This window comes from Tachysurus vachellii, chromosome 13 (assembly GCF_030014155.1).
Source record: "Tachysurus vachellii isolate PV-2020 chromosome 13, HZAU_Pvac_v1, whole genome shotgun sequence".
In the NCBI taxonomy this organism is placed as follows: Eukaryota; Metazoa; Chordata; class Actinopteri; order Siluriformes; family Bagridae; genus Tachysurus; species Tachysurus vachellii.
In genome coordinates this window covers 12641904-12660488 of record NC_083472.1, presented here as the reverse complement: position 1 = coordinate 12660488, position 18585 = coordinate 12641904, and the positions used below count along the sequence as shown (strand labels likewise).

At 36.9% G+C, this 18585-nt stretch overlaps 1 protein-coding gene across 2 annotated transcripts; it reads right to left on the bottom strand.

Annotated features, from left to right (window-relative positions):
• Nucleotides 1-1866: 1866 nt before the first annotated feature.
• On the bottom strand, nucleotides 1867-14391 carry tm9sf5 (transmembrane 9 superfamily protein member 5). 2 transcript variants are annotated; one of them, XM_060884857.1, is made up of 18 exons: nucleotides 14098-14391; nucleotides 13593-13660; nucleotides 13421-13514; nucleotides 12838-12965; nucleotides 12550-12679; nucleotides 11927-12054; nucleotides 11459-11570; nucleotides 11287-11366; nucleotides 11003-11108; nucleotides 10150-10191; nucleotides 9500-9632; nucleotides 9263-9382; nucleotides 8623-8680; nucleotides 8358-8517; nucleotides 5237-5388; nucleotides 5030-5141; nucleotides 4573-4744; nucleotides 1867-2104 (listed from the first exon to the last, which is right to left on the bottom strand). In XM_060884857.1, the coding sequence occupies exons 1-18, from the start codon at nucleotides 14227-14229 to the stop codon at nucleotides 2037-2039; spliced, it is 1995 nt and encodes a 664-aa protein (XP_060740840.1). In that variant the 5' UTR covers nucleotides 14230-14391; the 3' UTR covers nucleotides 1867-2036. The 2 variants fall into 2 exon arrangements, with proteins under 2 accessions (XP_060740840.1, XP_060740841.1); XM_060884858.1 differs by lacking the exon at nucleotides 10150-10191.
• Between the last annotated feature and the right edge of the window lie 4194 nt (nucleotides 14392-18585).

Genomic DNA, 18585 nt, shown 5'->3' with positions numbered 1-18585 from the left:
GTGTGTAGTTTTACTTCTTGGCCAGCTGTCTACTCTTTAGAGCTGTATAGAATCTCACTAGCCTTAAGAGAAACATAATTAAATCTGTATATCCACCAAATGTTCAGAGGAACGACCATCCGATGGAGGTGGGCCACAGCAGGAAGAGCAACCTCTTGCAAATCTGTTTTCAGTTTTTTCCACCCATAATACACTCATAGGGCTGCACAATATAGTCAAAATATGCCGTTTCAAATTCTCACAGCATGTTTCATGATTGTATTTATTTGTATGTTACAGAAGCAAGTACCACAATACTGATTAACAAACACTATATTGTGCAGTCCTACTTAACAAGTGACAAAGTCCAGAGCAATATTTGTCATGCTAAGCGATGAAACTGGGAGAACAAAACACTTATAGACATTCACTACTGGCTAGTGAATTAAAACACTGGAAACATGTCCTTCTTTATAGAAACACTAACAAAGAAAAGTCTATATTATTAGTTTTTTAATTGTTTGACATGTTTGTCTCGATTTGTAAAGTTTTATAGCCTTGTTTGTTATCTTTTGTTTGTTTTTTGTATGCATCATCAACCAGACCGTTAAGCTTACAGTCTCAGACAATATGGACTAATAAAGATGTAATGAAGGTGTTTTTTTTTTTTAAAAACAGGTTGCAATTGAAATATTGATTTATTAACATAGTTCAGCAGCCCCTTGTCTTGGAGACACTTTACATTGCATTAATTAATTAATTAATTAATTTGTTTTAATTTTCCAGTGCACGTGATATAGCTTACGATCTTAAAAATGCTGGAAATGAAGAAAAAATTAAATAAAGTTAATAGCCGGAAATAACCTGAAGTGTTAAAGACAATGAAAATTGTATCTATTATGATTATAATCATTATTATTATTATTATCATCATCATCATCATCATCATCATATTACCTGTTCTTCTAGACTGGTTTGCAGATTTGAACTGTTACACATCTATATGTTTTTAACAAGGTTATCATGTCATTTTCATGTGAATGTTAAGATCCGTCATCTGAGGACTCGGTTCAAACACCATTCTTCTCCAGTAAATCCATCGCTTAATGAGTAAACAATCAAGATCCTTATAATGCAAGGCGTTTTTGTAAAACTTGTACTTATATTAAGAACAGAATTGTTTCATGTTGATAAATATTGTAATGATTTGTATTGTGTTTTAAGTTTTTCATGATTTTTTTTAAAAAGATTTTAGGAATCTTTAAGTATACCTCACATGATTTTCTAAAGCTCAGTAGCAGCTGTGAGCGTTCCAATTAAAACTGAATTCTTATTGCTCTAATGTCAAACTTTGTCAATTATTAAATCAGTTCCTTTCTTTGTTTTACATGAAATTCAGTGGTTGATGGCCATAAAAAGTAAAAGATACCGTAACAGTCATTTTAATATCTAATTATTAGTGAGGTTATGAACAACCCTTTGGAAATCCTATAGGATTTTTTTTTTTTTTTTTTTTTACATTTCTTTTTATTTACAGACCTTTTCCCTTTAGAACTATTTTATAAAACAGAAATAAACTTAACAATGGGTTTCATGTTTTACCATTCAAATTATAAAACATCAATATAGCTTTTTAAAAAAAAAAAAAAAGAAACATATTTGGAGACCAATATAAAACCATATATATATATATATATATATAAGATATTCAATATAAGAAATCTAAATGTCTGTTCTGAATGATAAGCAATTTGTGCTTAAGGTTCAGGTAGCAGATAATCTTCCATATACATTCATTTGATCACAATCGGTGTTCCTTCACACTTTTCCAGTTTCTACACAGTCCACCACCTTCATTGACAAGTAAATCATTTCACAGACAAATAGTTGCCAGCTTGTCAATCACATTCATAACATTCAAACCAAATTCCATACAAGAGAAACAGAATTATGACATTAGAACTAGTTTACAAGCAAAAAAGGACAACTCTCCATCAACAGTCTGCTGAAGCTGAACACCACCATTGTCCAGAAAGTCCAGTGCTGACATCTCCAAATTAGTCCACCTTCACCACACTGTAGATTTTATTTACAAACCAGAAACAGGCAAAAAAGCCAATGGTGCCTGTGGAAAGACAAGACAGATAAGACAAGCTGGAACTCAGTCATTTGTGAATCATTCAAAGCAACGGAACAAGAAATATATTATTTATGAACATTCTGTACATAAACTCTTCCTGTACTACAAGAGCTCTTAGATATTTTCTAAAGATTACATTATCAAATAAAAAAAATAAAAAAAAATAAAAAAAAAATAGCTAAAAAAAAGTCAAGTGCACACATGACAAATAAAATGAATGAATGTAAATATAATAAAAATGAATATCAATAACTTTGGGGAGGAGAGACGTTTAACCCTTCAATAAAAACAAAAGAAACAGCTTATTATAAATAAAGGAGGAGTTAGCACTATAATGCACTGCAATGTTTATTACGAAGAACTTTTCCCATTTAGTTGGTTTTCAGTTCTCTATGAGCTTTACCATTTATGGTTGTCACTTAATACAAGTCAGCTGTGCCCTGAACAAGTTTGGGACACATTTCTAAATCTGCTGATATTTGAAGTTCAGCTCAGTCTATGAATTTTACACGGCTCAATCAGACTTCATTAGACATACAAGGAGGGAGAGAAAGAAAATCGTGATCCACAGCTATTAGATGTCTGTACAGGTTTAATACATCCCACATACAGTATAGGAATGTGTGGGTGTGTTCAACCTGGAACAGCAAGATCGTCCTGTTACCATGTCTGACCTCATCCACTTAGAAAATACATGCACCCAGGAAAGTGCGTGTAGTAGGCTGTACACAAACAGGTTCCGTTTCTCTGTGAATTCCTGTTTTCATCTCTTAAAAGTTGAAGAAATTGTGTAAGTGCTTTATCCAGGGTTTCTAAAGCATCTATTAGATGCCATGGCAACAAAGATATCAGGCTCCTGGTTTATATGATATTATGAAAACAGTGGTGCCAAATCTAAGACAATAATAGCAAAGCCATACAGAGTCCTACAATCATATGTGATCATATGGAGTCCTCTGTGTAATGGCCAATTGATTCAGTAATGACTGTAAATGCTCTAGGCCTCTATTATCTACACAAACTATCAGTGTTAAAGAAGAGCATTACCACTTGAAAATGGAAACCATGAAGCAAGGATTCAGCTCGTAGCTGAAGCTATTCAATAACAGGGAGGAGAGACAGCAAAAGGACATAGGACAGAAAAGGATGTCATAAAATCAGCGTTTCCGGAAGATGGGAAGCAAAATAAGGTCAGCAGTCAGTGTGTCATTTATATACTGTCGCCTTCTTGGGTCGGAGCTTGTTTTCTTTATCCTCCTCCAACTGAGGGAAAAGCTGGGAAATATTAGATTAAAGCCAATGACTGGGCTACTGGGTTACACAAGAACACTAAAAAGGAGTTGAAATATTTAGAAGCTTCTGTATTTACTCTCTCCTAAACACCTCTACTGAAGCATAACATGAAGTGTAGGGGAGAGAGAGAAAAGAAGAAGAAGAGGGAAAAAAAAGAGGTTATTGTCCTGTTATTGTTAACTTGGTTACTACAGTAACAGCAAATTGTATTGTTATACATATTTTTGTGATGTCTGATGTCTCCCAAATCACACAAATATGAACAAACAGTACAATTCCAGTAAGGACAAGTGCTGCAGATACCAAGATAATGCACTTATTTAACCGGGAGGAAAAAGGGGAGGGAAGGGGAGGAAAAAGCACACGCAAGCATGGAATGTTCTGCACTTTCTAAATTTACACAATTCACGGCGCCACATTACGTGCATTTGACACAATTTTCCATTGATTGGAAAACAGCTTATACTTCTGGTTAGTAAAATAAAAATCATTAATGTTCTATTTAAGGCAACTCGATCCTTCTATAACTCATACCCTAAACATTGGAGTACAGAGTGCATGGTGTAAGTAAGCAGTGTGTACCATGTCATCTGGGATACAGCTAGAGTATTCAAACTAGTATGTCCCCATTTCAACACTTTACTTTTAAACATGTTTAAATTTTTCATTTGCTCTTAGATTTGTTCTCTCTTTTCTAAAATCACAGATAACACCAGCACAGTAAGATGTGTGAGGTGATGAAAAAAGGTTTGACCATGGAACAAAGCAAATATCCACCAGAGTAAGCACACAAAAGTTATACTTAAGTGGTTCAAGCGTGAGAGGAATGGCAACAGGATACAGGATACAAATCCTCGTTCTAAAATGGTTACCAATATAGGCCACTGCGCAACATAGACTCTTATTTCCCTTCACAGACGGTGTAAACAGAGCAAATGGATTACACTCTGCTCTTTCCTGGTCCTTTCTTCCCAGAAATATCGCCATAATACCACCGTCTGCTGCCAGACTGACAGATTTAATTGATGGCTCTGATTACAGAACTGATAGTCATTTTAACAGCGTTAAACGATGACAAACTTGCGTGGTTAGATCGCATTTACAAATTGCGTTACATTGTGTTATCAGTGAGGCATTTCAATGAAAGTCTGTTCACTCACCTGTGAAAAGAAAGAATATCAGAACCATTATCAAGGTGTAGCCAAAGTAAAGAATGGTGCTGGCAGCTCCTTGGATTTGAAGCTTGGTTAAGAAATAATGTACGGCATAGATGAAGAGATAAACTGCGGTGAATCCACTCGTGAGGAACGATCGCCACCACCAGTGATAATCCTGTAAAAAGAAGAAAATTCAGAGAAATTTGGCATCATTACAAGATATACGTTTCAGTTTCGTGTGTCTTTTTTATACAGTAATGCAAGTGTGAAACACACATTTGAGAACAAGACCCATTGCCTGGGTACCCATACTACACACACACATCACAATATAGATCTGCAAAGAATCACATATTTATTCCTTGTCAATCACTATCACAGATATTACAAAAAAATTCATACATTCCTGCATGCGCATGAATTTTAAACAATTTATGACGTACAAAGCCTACATCCTCACCTCAGCACACAAATGAAAGTAGCAGAGCAGAATGGTGGCTTCCGAGCATGTGATGAGGAGGATAATAAACACCAAGAACAGGAAGCCAAACATATAATACATCTGATGAGACCTGCAAGTACAGAATGTCAGAAAACACCCAGTTTTTAATCTTACAGCACCAGTGGGGTGTATAAATCTTGAATAATTCATGAGACTGAATTATACCAGATGCTGTTGAGAATGAAGAAGAGCTGGATGAAAATGCAGCCGAAGGGCAGGATGCCACCCATGATGATGCCTGGAATAGGTTTGGTAAAAAAGGACTGCTCTGGGATTTGCCGTGGGATCTGGTTTGTTCGCACTGGCAATTCAATCACCTGTAAGAAAAGAAAAAAAAACAATATGAATGAATACAGAGTGAAATAGACTGGACCTGCAGCACAGACAATACACAGGCTGGAGCTTACAGTGATTAAAGAGAGAAACTCCTAAAACATTTCTAAAGACAAAATGGCATCTATCTTTTTGGGGCTCAGTTCTAGGATTTTCTAGGACTACATTTGTACTGAATGTGAACAAAGATCCATGCAGGGAAAAACTAGGGCTAAAATTCCAACCCACTACAGGAAGTTTCAGTGATGCACAATATAGTATTATATAATAGTATAGCAGGGGGGCAAGGTGGCTTAGTGGTTAGCATGTTCGCCTCACACCTCCAGGGTTGGGGTTCGATTCCCACCTCCACCTTGTGTGTGTGGAGTTTGCATGTTCTCCCCGTGCCTCGGGGTTTCCTCCGGGTACTCCGGTTTCCTCCCCCGGTCCAAAGACATGCATGGTAGGTTGATTGGCATCTCTGGAAAATTGTCCCTAGTGTGTGATTGAATGAGTGTGTGTGTGTGCGCCCTGCGATGGGTTGGCACTCCGTCCAGGGTGTATCCTGCCTTGATGCCCGATGACGCCTGAGATAGGCACAGGCTCCCCGTGACCCGAGGTAGTTCGGATAAGCGATAGAAGATGAATGAATGAACGAATGAATGAAAAAATGATACACAGAAGGAAACTGCATACGCTCAACACTATATATGCATTACCAGGGTTCCACCATGCATTCTGAGGTTAGAAATATAATGATGGAGGATTTACAAAACTTGGGAAGCGATGAGAGATTACTTAATTTATTCGGCAATTAAAGCAACAAACAACCAGAGAATTTGGTCAGAATAAGACTTTCAACATTTCGGTATTAATTTTGCTGTCTGGGGATGAGCAAACTAATGTTCCATTAAACTAAAAATCAAGCAAAGATCTTATCTGTCTGTTGCTATAGACAAACATCTTAAGTAACAGGAAAAAACAGGATTTTTTTGTAAAATAAATAAATAAAAACAACAATCGTCTACCAAAACTCATGCTTCAAAGCAATGTGCTGTTTCCTCACATTTACGGCATTTAGTATTTCAATTTATACAACTGAGGGTTAAGGGCCTTATTCAGGGGCCCAGCAGTGGCAACTTGGTGGACCTGGGGTTCAATCTCACAACCAGTAGTCAAAAACCAGTAGCCCAACACCTTAACCACTAGGCTACCACATCATATACCATGACAACAAGAAGAAGAAAACCCTTTAAATGCCTCTGGCAAAATCCATAATAAAAATGCCACATTACTATCAAGTTTCAGCCTGCATATCTCTCCTGGTTTTGTCTGACAGTCTTGCTATTTTCTCATTATTATTCTCTGCTACTTTACCTTTATAATATGTACATATTGTTAGACATCTCAGGCTTAATTAATGACAATATAATGACACAATTAATGACAATATCTTGGATATTAGAGCAAACAGTTACCAAACATCTACTGCAAACATCTCGATGAATATGTTATTCAGACTGAACTGAAATTGCATCCTTAATAAATACGAACGATTGGTGGCATATTCTTCACTTCAAGCATTCAAGCAGTAAGCAACAAATTAGGTGTGTGCAATGGGATCCATCCAGACAAAGAAAAAAAAAAGAGAGTCACATGAAAGAGAACCTATGAGAGGTTGTTGGGCTTGGGGCATGTTCAGATGATTTGTGTATTTATTTTAAGCAATATGCAAAGAAGTTTGAAAAGGGACTAATTATTGGTAGCCTGCTACATTTTACTAGTCTTCTCATTTCTTTCATCCATTTCCAAGACAATATCCAAGTCCAAAATTCCATATATAAAATATTAAGCATATATTATAGTATATAGTGCCTAAATGATTATATAACTCTGATACTTATACAACATGCAGTCACTTCACATTTAAACACTATCAACAAAAAAATAAAAGGCCAGCTAGATCAATGTCATCACATGTAAGAGAAACTGAAGAAAGACTATGGCGTAAGCACTCAGTTTTCTGCAGTAATACCTGAGCACATTTATACATATGTTTAATTCACATGACTAGCATAGCATACTTTTATATCATATTATGTCATAAACTGTGTCTCCAGGCTCACAAAACATGGGATTGGACAAGCACATTGCCTTCACTTGCCTGGTTGGCCCACTACTGAATTTATGACCTGTCCACCCCTGATCTTATTACCTGGGAGAATATATACTGTATAACAACCCAGTCTGCATGAGCTGTAACAACAAAATCAGCTAATACAATGCAAAGTATTACACAGACCCCATATCATCTTCAAGCTGTCAGACAATGACTCATATCAATACCCAATACCCACTGCAACAGATGATTATTTGCACGATGCCTGGCTCTGCAACTCAGTTTAGAGTCTGGTCTGAGAGCCTTGGTTTAATTATCGCAATCTGTGCAGTAGCTCCAATTCTAACAGCTTGAAAACTCTGTTGAAGTTTTCAGCATGGACAAACTAAAGTCTTTAGGTCAGCCTTTAAGCGTTGTATGCTTGTCGGAGAAAGTCAACTAGCCAAATCGCACTGTTTGTAATGGCACATATGAACATAAAGCTAGTATAAAATGACAAAGATGGAAAAATCACATTTAATTTTTAATATTACTGATGATGTTGGGATGAGATTATTTGTTTTATGTGTTCAGTAGTGTTGGGAGTCAGGATTGGGTCCATAGCCAATGGAGTAACTCCATGAGTTACAATGTGCATTTCCTGTGTTGCTGGTTTTGGTGCCTGGTTTTGAACAAACTTTTCACCCTGACATAGGGTGATGGAACTGGTGGAACTAGGTACATTCTTACAAGACCTAATGACAAAGAAAATCATAAAAGGTCACGCTCAACAAAGGCTTGTTTATCTTTCTGACTCATTTGAAAAAGCCCAACAAAAACTGTGCTGTAGAAAAACCACAAAGCAGTGCAACTCACCGATTTTTTGAAGCCAACGTATGCACCTACAAAGGTGAGAGGAACAGAAATGCCAAACCACAGTGCCAGGATAGCTACCAGTGTGGGGAACGGGACAGCAGCGGACGAGCCTTCCACCCACAGAATCAGATTCATCAAGAAGAAATCGGCAAACACGATGCTGTTAAAGACATTGGGTATTAATGCGAATCTTAAAAGGTCATCTTATTATCGAATACCTCTAAAAATACCTCTTTCCCTCATAATACAAAACAAGCCAACATACCCAGGGCACAGAAGTGCTGTCAATAAAACATTTATTTTCCATTTTTCACCACCAAAACCTGAAGAAACACAAACAAATTATATCATCTCTGGTCATTCAGTCAATCTTCTTTTGCTGTCTTAGAGAAAATGACTATGAAGCAAATGATCCTCTATATAAAAACACACACACACGACCAAATGTATGCAAGCAGGTTTTAAATAAAAAAATTGTAATTAAAAAAAACTCAGGGCGTTTACAGACATCTACTACAAATACCAATAATAAACATCTAAATAAAACAAGCTACTGTATAATATAACTAAATGTTACTCTTACAAAATGGGGCTTAAATAAATAAATGGTGAGGTGAGAGCTACATGAGTACTGTCAGTAATAAATACTGTCAGTATGTGGAGGCCTGAGAAAAGATATATGTATATATACATAATGTGTGTGTGCGTACAACTCCACATATATATTTAACATATGCTAAACCTTTACTTGTGATTGAGATACATAAACTAATATTTCAAGTGTCATTTTCAGAACTATACACTGTAGTATATCATTATCAACATGTCAGATATTAAGATAATTGCCATGAAACATTTGTTCGTTGAGAGCATAATTAGCAATATGCCAGCACTTTACACCTTACTTTTATACAATCTCGCTGAAACATAGCCAGCAGGTGTGCCCAAAAGGACCCACAGCACCACTGCGCAGGTCATAAGGGCTCCTCTGTTGGCTGGAGACAAAAATCCAAGGCACGCCAAAACTAAAAAGAAGAGTTTAAATACTGTTGTAAACAGAACAAAAGCAGGTGTCCACAAAAAACTTGCATTAATCAAAGACCTTTCTTCAAAAAAGTATAACAGACTCGGGTTTTCCTTACAGAGCGTGATGAAGGTCATGATGAAAATCTGTGTGCCTTGCCCTAGAAAGACAGACAGCAGCATGCCGCTCCGGGGAGGTCTGAACACATCTCCATGTACCTGCTTCCAGCCCGACTCCTCCTGAGCATCCTCCTGCACCACAGATCACAACTTCACATCAGATTCCAAGGTTACAAGGACAAGGCTTTGCATCGTTTCAAATAGAAGCCAATCATAAGCAAAAATAAATCAATGAAATTAAAGTAGAGTAAAAAAGAAAGACTTCAATCAGTATATTCTGAGAGCTGAACCATTCCTCAGACCCCAAATAAAATAATAAAAGTTTATCAGACATCAGATAGAGTCCTTTCATCAGCACAAGCAAGATACAACTGAGCTATGATAAAATATGGTGCAGAGAATAAACAGGATTATATAGCAGTAAATGTTTATCAGAAATCCCACAGAAATGAGCACGCATTTGTTAAAATGTTTAACCATGATTCCTGTCAGAGTTTTAACCAATACACCATGTTTTATCATGTAAGGAAATCTCTAACGAGTAGAAATTACTCATTCAGCAGTCACCAAAAAAAAAAAAAAAAAAAAAAGAAGTCACCCTAAGAAGATATGCAAACAGGGCCTACATTTTTCCTGGAAATAGGCTTACATATGCAATGCCTGAGTGTTGGTGGATCTTAAACACATCTGCCTGCAAATGTTACAAATAAGATTTTAGTGACTCATTTGTGTGGTTGAATTACACACAATTGCTTACAAAGCAGTTAATTTTGTACCTAAAGAAGAGTAAATGATAATCATTTAATGCAGAACATATGGTTAAAACATACTTACGGTAAGTAAGTCTATAAGCCACAGATGTGCTTTTCATTTATGTTCATTGTTAACCTCGTCATACTCAACCCAGGGAAACAGAATCTTGGGTTATCATGTTACTCGGTTCATACTGCTCATATGTTCCTGGGGTTGACAATTAATCCTGGCTATTCATAATCTGACGTATTAGCAATGAGTGAATAAAGACAGCGTATGACTGCTTATCAAATTCTGATTGGGTGTCTGTTGCTAAGCATCTAGCCACAACATTCACACACTGCACACATGTTTGGGTAAACAACACAATTGCTTTGTTAAACCCGCTTAGTTAAGCGCAATGTAAAAAGCCCTATAAATTATATTACTCGTGTTAGAAACCCATTTCTTTGTTACAATAGCGTTGGTGTAATGTTATAGCTAGCTGCTGTGAGCTCAGGGTATTACCATGAATTGCTAAACGGACAGTCATACAGCATGTCCTGTATTTAACAGTAAAGCGTAATGAAAACTCACTTATTCTCTAGCAGTCTTCACAAACTACTAGCGAGTTTACTGCATTTACTGTGGCAGTTCTTCAGTTCAGTGGACGGGAAGCTAAGTAATGCTTTTTATTTATGGTGAGAAAGCAGCTGTTTAAAGAGGTCAAAGCAGTTGAAAAGTAATAAGGAAAGAAAGGAGCACTGTACCTGGTCCACCTGGTTGTACCTGGCGATGTCCTTGTGTAGTGTTCTCAGCATGATCATGGCCACCATGCCAGAGAGGAAGAGCACAATGACCAGAGAGTTCATGATGCTACACAGAATGCAGAGGAAAAGGTCATTAATATGCATTTAGATGCCTGGGAATACTTACAAATGAAGTCAGTTAAGTGAGAGTGAGAGAGAAACAGAGAAAGAGAGCGAGAGAGAGAGCAAGAGAGAGACGGAGAGACAGACATACGGAGAGTCGGAGAGAGACAGAGAGAGCTTACCTAAACCACTGGATGTTGCTATGAGGCATGGACACCAAAATGTAATCCCACCTTGAAGCCCATTTGATCTGATCTGTGGGCTGGGGGGAAAAAAATACAGAAAGAGTCAGACTCTTTGGATAGATTTATGTTTATATATACACAGGTTTCTACTATGGGTCAGTGAAAATACCTCAAACTTGACTGAATAAGAATAGGTCACTTTCAGATTTCCAGTGGTCTCTTTTGGTACGTCCATGGGCGGCCCTTCACATGACTGGCTGGCTTCCTCACCGTGTTTAATGCTGCAATAAAAGTGAGAAGTCAAACAGGATTTTGCCCATTTACCTCCTGAAAAATATTTGATTAGTTAAGAAAGCTGAGTGAGAGAGAGAGAGACCATGCTCTTCAGACACACCTAAGAGAAAAGGAATCAATTTTTTGTTTTTTAAAGGATGACTCTTTCTTTATTATTAAAAAGAGCGTTATATTTTTCTCGTAAATTAAAAGAAAATCACAAGACAAGCACAATTTCCTATACATTTAATTATTTATGACTTTCAAAGCTTTTACAATATTCTTTACAATATTAAAAAACTGACGTAGAGTATATTCTAATAATATGGTTAGATATGTTGATACTGTGGCTAAAATGGCTGACCTTTTCGGCTCCAGTCTTGCAGCAACCAGCCGTGCACCTTTCCAACTCTCATTTTCCCCACTGTGGTAAGTTATGGTGATATCCACATGGTTGAAGAGGTAGTAAGTATTTTTCTTGTTGAACTCAGACTTCATGTAAAAACAGACAGCACTATCACAACACAGAATTCCAGGCTAGCGCACACACAACTACATTTCTGCTTTCAATTAGCATGAAAAGACACGGCATGAGACCAACATTGTGTACGGTGACAGTACATACTGCATTCAATTCAGTACTGCTCGGCCTATGATACAGTATGTACTGATCAGTATACATGTGTACTATGAATAAAATCTGTAAATAATATATATACCATGCTGTCTATGCCATGTGACCTGTGATGTCATGATAACTGCACATATAGTCTAACTAGTCTAGCTCTTCTACACGTCCCATTGCCTTATGGGATAATGCAACATGCACTGCCTCCATACTGCAGAATCTCAGCAGTCATCTGAGGATTTCTCAACTACTGTTTTGTGAAAATTGTAGTAGGTAAACTACAATTAATGTAGTAGGCAGCTATTGTCTTATGAATGGTTTAGGTATCAGACTCCAGTTGTAGCAAACAGCTTACTCACACTGATGACACAGGCATCTTTAGATCGTCCGTCCAAGGTAACAAAGCAGCCGACGGGAAATCCAGGGTTACAGTACTTCTGACCATCCTCCACATCATAGCACCATGTTACAGGCATGTTGTCAACAATCCTGCAGAAAACGTACATTTTTTCTTATGACAAAATGCACTAACTATTCAAATCCTAACAGGAAAGTAATATAACCTGTGCATCTGTGAACCTGCCTATACATGGCTTTTCAGAAACAAAATCAATGTTATTCAACAAAATAAATGCAGAGCCACTCACCAGTGATGTTGGTAATTCAGCTCCATGCCTCTCTTAAGAAATTCCAAATGAACTCTATCTTCATGTTTAGATGGATCATAGGATTTGGTGCACACTTTATGGCAAGGCTCATCTTTCCTGAATTTGAACTGAAAAAGAACGTTTAACAAAAACAGATTTTATAATACGTGAAAGCTGATGAATGAAAAATGCTTCCCTTTAGAATTTAAGGCACCCTCTATAAAAATGAGCAAAAAAACAAAACCATTCGCAATAAGTGATGAACTCAGATATGCAGGCTCATAGTTTACAAAACTAAACAAAATAAATGTTTCAGACATAATTTCAAGTTTGCTTAAAGCATTACTGAAGTTTATTTTGTGAGAGAATGAATCTTTAAATATGTTCTTATGACCATTAGTTACAACAAAGACAAATAGTGTCTTCTGAAAATATTTAATTATCAAGCGCAACGTTTATATTATTAATGGTATTTGTTCATTTTGCCATTAATTATGAAAGTTACTGAAGAAACAACATTGAAAGAAAGAAAAAAAAAAAAACATCATCCATCAGTGTGCAAAGGACTGAAACATCATACTACCTTGTAAGGTGAAGTCTCAATTCTCTCCCCAAACAGCACCTGCCCGAGGTTTTCTGAGGGTCTCTTCTCTTGTTCATCTTTACAAAAATCAAACCTAAAGTCATTGGTAGAATTAGGAGCAGAGAAACCGGTATCACTTGTTTGGTTGTAGTGAAGGCTTGATCACACTTACACGTCATATTCGTAGGGCAGGACTGATTCCACGGAGTCCAACCGGTTTACAAACAGCTGGATCTCATTCTGTAGAAGTGATAGAGAGCTGATTGTCAACAAACACACTCTTTCTTAGAGAAAACTGTTCAAATTAAGTGATTTTTGGAGTTGGATTTTGCTTTGGACATCTTTAGAAGACTTGCAGCTTGATTATCAGTAAATATATAAACTTGTGTGTGTGTGTGTGTGTGTGTGTGTGTGTGTGTTTGCAACTAGATATAGCTGCTCTAGATACAGAATGATAAGTATAAAGGGTCACTAACTGACACTCAGCGTGACTTGCACGGAAAAGTAAGCTAGCTAGTTCACTCAGCTAACCAGTTAGCTCTTGAGCTAAGTTACAGCAAGATGCGACTGTGAACGTTATCTATGTCCAACAGTTTAAATATACAGCATTATGTCTGTCCTACAAACCTGTTGTAAGGCTGTGCGACAGACAAGTAGCGGAAAAGTGCCAATGTTACCTGACAGTCATCGGTTTTCTTGTCCTCTTCGCAGAAATTAACCGGAGCTAAACCCGGAAGATAGAATCCAGAGACTGTGCTAATAGCAATGAAACTGCAGACAAGTCTAAAGCATAAGTCCAGGGGTTTCATTGTGACAGATTCCGACTGGCTTAGTTTCTTACTTCGTTCTTTAACCACTCTGTTGGAGATAAAGGTTTGGCTTTTCTACTTCCGCTGTGAAACTGCCCCTGTAGACAGACACCACCGTGTCCATACGCTACACCTCCAACTGAACTCTAACGCCTATGGCGAAATGAGGGATGCTGCTTATTTCTTTCTGCCAATCACGACGCCGTTGGGCGTGGCCTAAAAGCAGCACTTATTTCAGCAGTTTAAGCTTAATTCAACAATAAAGGTGGATTTTTATTTTTATTTTTTGTTGCTGAAAAGCATTAAGCAATTCACAATTTCATTTTTTCAGTGTCGTAAAAAATTGGATTTGGGAAATTCTTCTCTAATGCCATTAAAACCTTGTATACAAATGGTAACAGCTCAGTGATTTTAAAACATGGTCATTAGACAGGGATGTCTGAGCTCCCCTTATATCTGACATTTACAGCATTTAACAGACCCCCTTTACCCAGCGTGACTTAGATTTTTATTTCACTTTATACAACTGAGCATTAAGGGCCTTTCTCGGGGGCCAGCAGTGGCAACTTCGTGGACCTGGGATTCAAACTCACAACAATCCGATCAGTAGTCCAACATCTTAAACACTAGGCTTGCAGCTCATCTTCTGTGTGATCAGATAAAAGCGAGCAGCTTAAAATGTATATCTATTGCTGGAGGAGAGGTACTTATCGGTCAACCTGAAGATCACGCAACCCTTTTTCTTAAAGATGCTACACAGTTCCTGCTGGCAATTAGTGATATCAATTTATTTTCAGAAGCCTCTAACTTACGTGTACTCTTTTACATGTAAAATGTGTACTCTTTGCTATTAAAGACTGTGTTGACTCATTTATTCATAATATCCCAGTGAAAGCTAATGTCACTTATTTAGGGCTTCTAGTTGTGAAGGACCAAAATGAAAGGTACTTTTAATTACAAAGCACTTATTGATAAGACTCAGAAAAGATTTAACCAGTGGTTACAAAGAGATCTTTCTTTAAGAGGCAGAGTCCTTCTCTCTAAAGCAGAAGTTCTTTCAAGACTTCCTTATGCAGCTCAAGCTGTTCCTCTAGACCCCAAACTAGGTAAAATCATCTACCAGCATCTTTTCATTTTTTTATGGACGTGATCAGTTCACTATATTAAAAAGTCTGTTGTAATGAACACTCTTGAAAAAGGTGGTCTTAACTTCTTAGACTTTAGTACTCTTAGTTACACCTTTAAGATTAATTGGCTAAAACAGTTTAGGAAGAATCCAGGGTCTTTGTGGAACTTCATTCTCAATTAGATCTTTTCCCAATTTGGTGGTCTTGAATTCCCGTTTAATCTGCATTTATAAAATTGATAAATTAAAAGCTACTCACTCAGCTTTTCACAGGCAGGTTCATTTGGCTTGGTCCCTGATATTTAAGCACAACTTCTCACCCCACAAATATTTTATTTGGAATAACTGTACAGTTCGTTACAAGAATAAGTCCACATTTTGTTTGACAAGAATAAGTCCACAAAATTGGTTTGACAAGAACATTCTACTGGTCAGTCAATTAATTAATTCTCAAGACTTTTTATTTTCTTACAAAGAATTTCTTGATCATTTTCAGTTTCCTGTCTTGCCAGAAGAATTTTCTATAGTTATGGACTCTATTCCATCAGGTGCTCTCATCTTACTGAAAGGTACTCATTACCCATTACTTCCTGCCTCCCTTAGCCTGAGTGATAACTGTATTAGTAAGCTGTGCTTTAGTTCTCCTGGCAAAAAAACAACAACAATAATAAAACCGTTCGCTCATTGTTCCAGGAAGATATTGTCCCTTACCATACGTTACTGCTTACTGGAGTAAGGATATAACCTCTGGAAAAGAGTATGGATGCTTCTACATACCTTTTTTCTTTCCAACAAAGTGAAAAAAATTTCCTACAAAATAATTCATAAATACTATCCAGCAAGCCATTAAAAAGTTTAAAAGTGATATCTCCTTCAGTTGCTCTTTCTGTGATGCCTCTGACAAAACTGTTGTTCATTTTTTTTGGAATTGTTCTTTCACAATGACATGATGTACTTGTTTGTACAAGTGTACTTGTTTGTACAATGACAATGGCAAGATGTTCTTGTTTTTTTATATCTAAAATGTATAAAAATGTTTTGTTTTGAAAGGATGTTGTGTTGGGATTTACTGACTACCGTCCTGCTGAAAAATATGGTTTTTTTTTATAATGAACCAAACTCTGTTATTGGCATTCCAAATTCCACATTCACAAATCTAAATACTCCAGACCTCTTATTGCTGTTTTTTAAAAAAGAATGAAAGCAATACATTTCATTTGTTAAGTTACCACAGAACGAAAAAGCTTTAAGAAATTTATATGTTTGTGACCTTTTTTTGTTTCTTTTCTTCTTTTTGTTTGTTCTGTTTTGAATTGTATTTGACATCCCCCATTTTTGTATGATTTGTGTTGTGTTGTGGGGGCACGGTGGCTTAGTGGTTAGCACATTCGCCTCATACCTCCAGGGTTGGGGGTTCGATTCCCGCCTCCGCCTTGTGTGTGTGGAGTTTGCATGTTCTCCCCGTGCCTCGGGGGTTTCCCTCCGGGTACTCCGGTTTCCCCCCCGGTCCAAAGACATGCATGGTAGGTTGATTGGCATCTCTGGAAAATTGTCCGTAGTGTGTGAGTGAATGAGAGTGTGTATGTGCCATGCAATGGATTGGCACTCCGTCCAGGGTGTATCCTGCCTTGATGCCCGATGACACCTGAGATAGGCACAGGCTCCCCGTGACCCGAGGTAGTTCGGATAAGCGGTAGAAAATGAGTGAGTGAGAGTGAGAGTGAGTGTTGTAATACAACCTGTTCATGTTACAAACCCAAAATGTATTTATTTCTCCGTTTTCCCCCCACAGCAATTGGCCAACTTTGAATTTATTAATGAATGATATTTTATGGCTTTTTTCCATTTGTAATGAAATGTCTTTGAGATGAGATTGATTCTGTTATTACTTATCATCACTATTATGCTATAAAGAGCTATGTTGTTCCCCATAGCTTCTTTTTACCTCAGTGGAAGTAATAACAAAAAAAAACCTGCCTGTGAGAGAAAATGTGTTGTCTGTTACAAAGCACTGGCACCAAGGTCTCCTTTCATTATTGTTAAATGAACATGTCCTTAGACAAACCTTCACTACATCATTGACTAAAGATATTTCTTTGTTAAAACAAAACAAAACAGTTTAACAAACTCAGGGTATTGTTGCACAACTAAGAACTTCTTATCCAAATAAGACATTCTCGCACTTCTAAGATGTTTATGTTTAGTTATTAGGTAATATAATAGTTCTTAGTTTATATATATTATTTTTTGAATTAAATAATTTACTAAATGATTTATTAAAAAGGTAATATAATTTATTTCGTAGTTTATATATTATTTTTTAATTAAATAATTTATTAAATAATTTATTAAGATTTGTTTTTATTTTCAGTAGATGTTCCTATTATTGTTTCCATAGTAATAAGGTTTTGTCAGAGGGTGGCAAAAGTAACTTATAAATCAGTTTTCTTACTGCTAAATTTAAACATTCTGTAAAGAGAGCGTTTGTATAGAACATTCACCAGTGTTTGTTTGAATCATATCGTAATAGACGAAAGGGAAGCAGTGTGTGCTCTTTGCCACAGATCATATGTGCTCTACTGTTTTCAGTCGCATGGTTAGTAACTGCACTGTGTTGCTTTAGTTTAGTTTAACTTCTCTCACCTTTGTTACGTCACTGAACACATCCACGTCTAGACACCAACAGCCACTTTCACTCATATGTGAACATAGCAATGAGGTGTTGGTCAGCTCACTTACATTGGCATCGACAAGCTTGATCTGATGATAGTAGTACTTTTCAATTGCTAATTTATTGCAAGTGTGTGCCACATACACTGCAGTGCCCTCACTAGGGCATCATCAGTCTATCCGTATTAAGCACTTGAGCAGCACATATGTGGGTGTAGTTGGCATAAAACTAGGGCATTTGTGCCTAGCAAGATGTTTAAGCTTGAGTTTAGGCTAAATTTGTCTAAATCTGTCAGCGGCGCACACTGTGCAGTCAGCACAGTTGATATCACAATCAGACATCATGTCCATTTGTTTGGACTATGGGTGATATCCAATCCAATTAAATTTGTATCCAATCCAACTGAATGTTGCATTTATTTAACATATGCTGATATATTTATAAATCTAGAATCATGTTCTTTAAAACAAATCCCTGCTACTGAAGTAAAAAAGGTGGAGTTGTCAATAATGTTACATATCAACTAACTTACCCTTAAGTGCCATCTCATGCAGAACAT

What these genes read in the sequence shown, in the direction of transcription:
- tm9sf5 (XM_060884857.1), bottom strand. Translation starts at nt 14,229, where the DNA reads ATGAAACCCCTGGACTTATGCTTTAGACTTGTCTGCAGTTTCATTGCT. An exon ending in CTGCCCTACGAATATGACGT is followed by an intron (nt 13,515 to 13,592) that starts GTAAGTGTGATC and finishes CAATGACTTTAG; the next exon opens with GTTTGATTTTTGTAAAGATG. An exon ending in GGTACAACCAGGTGGACCAG is followed by an intron (nt 10,192 to 11,002) that starts GTACAGTGCTCC and finishes TAACATTTGCAG; the next exon opens with GCAGATGTGTTTAAGATCCA.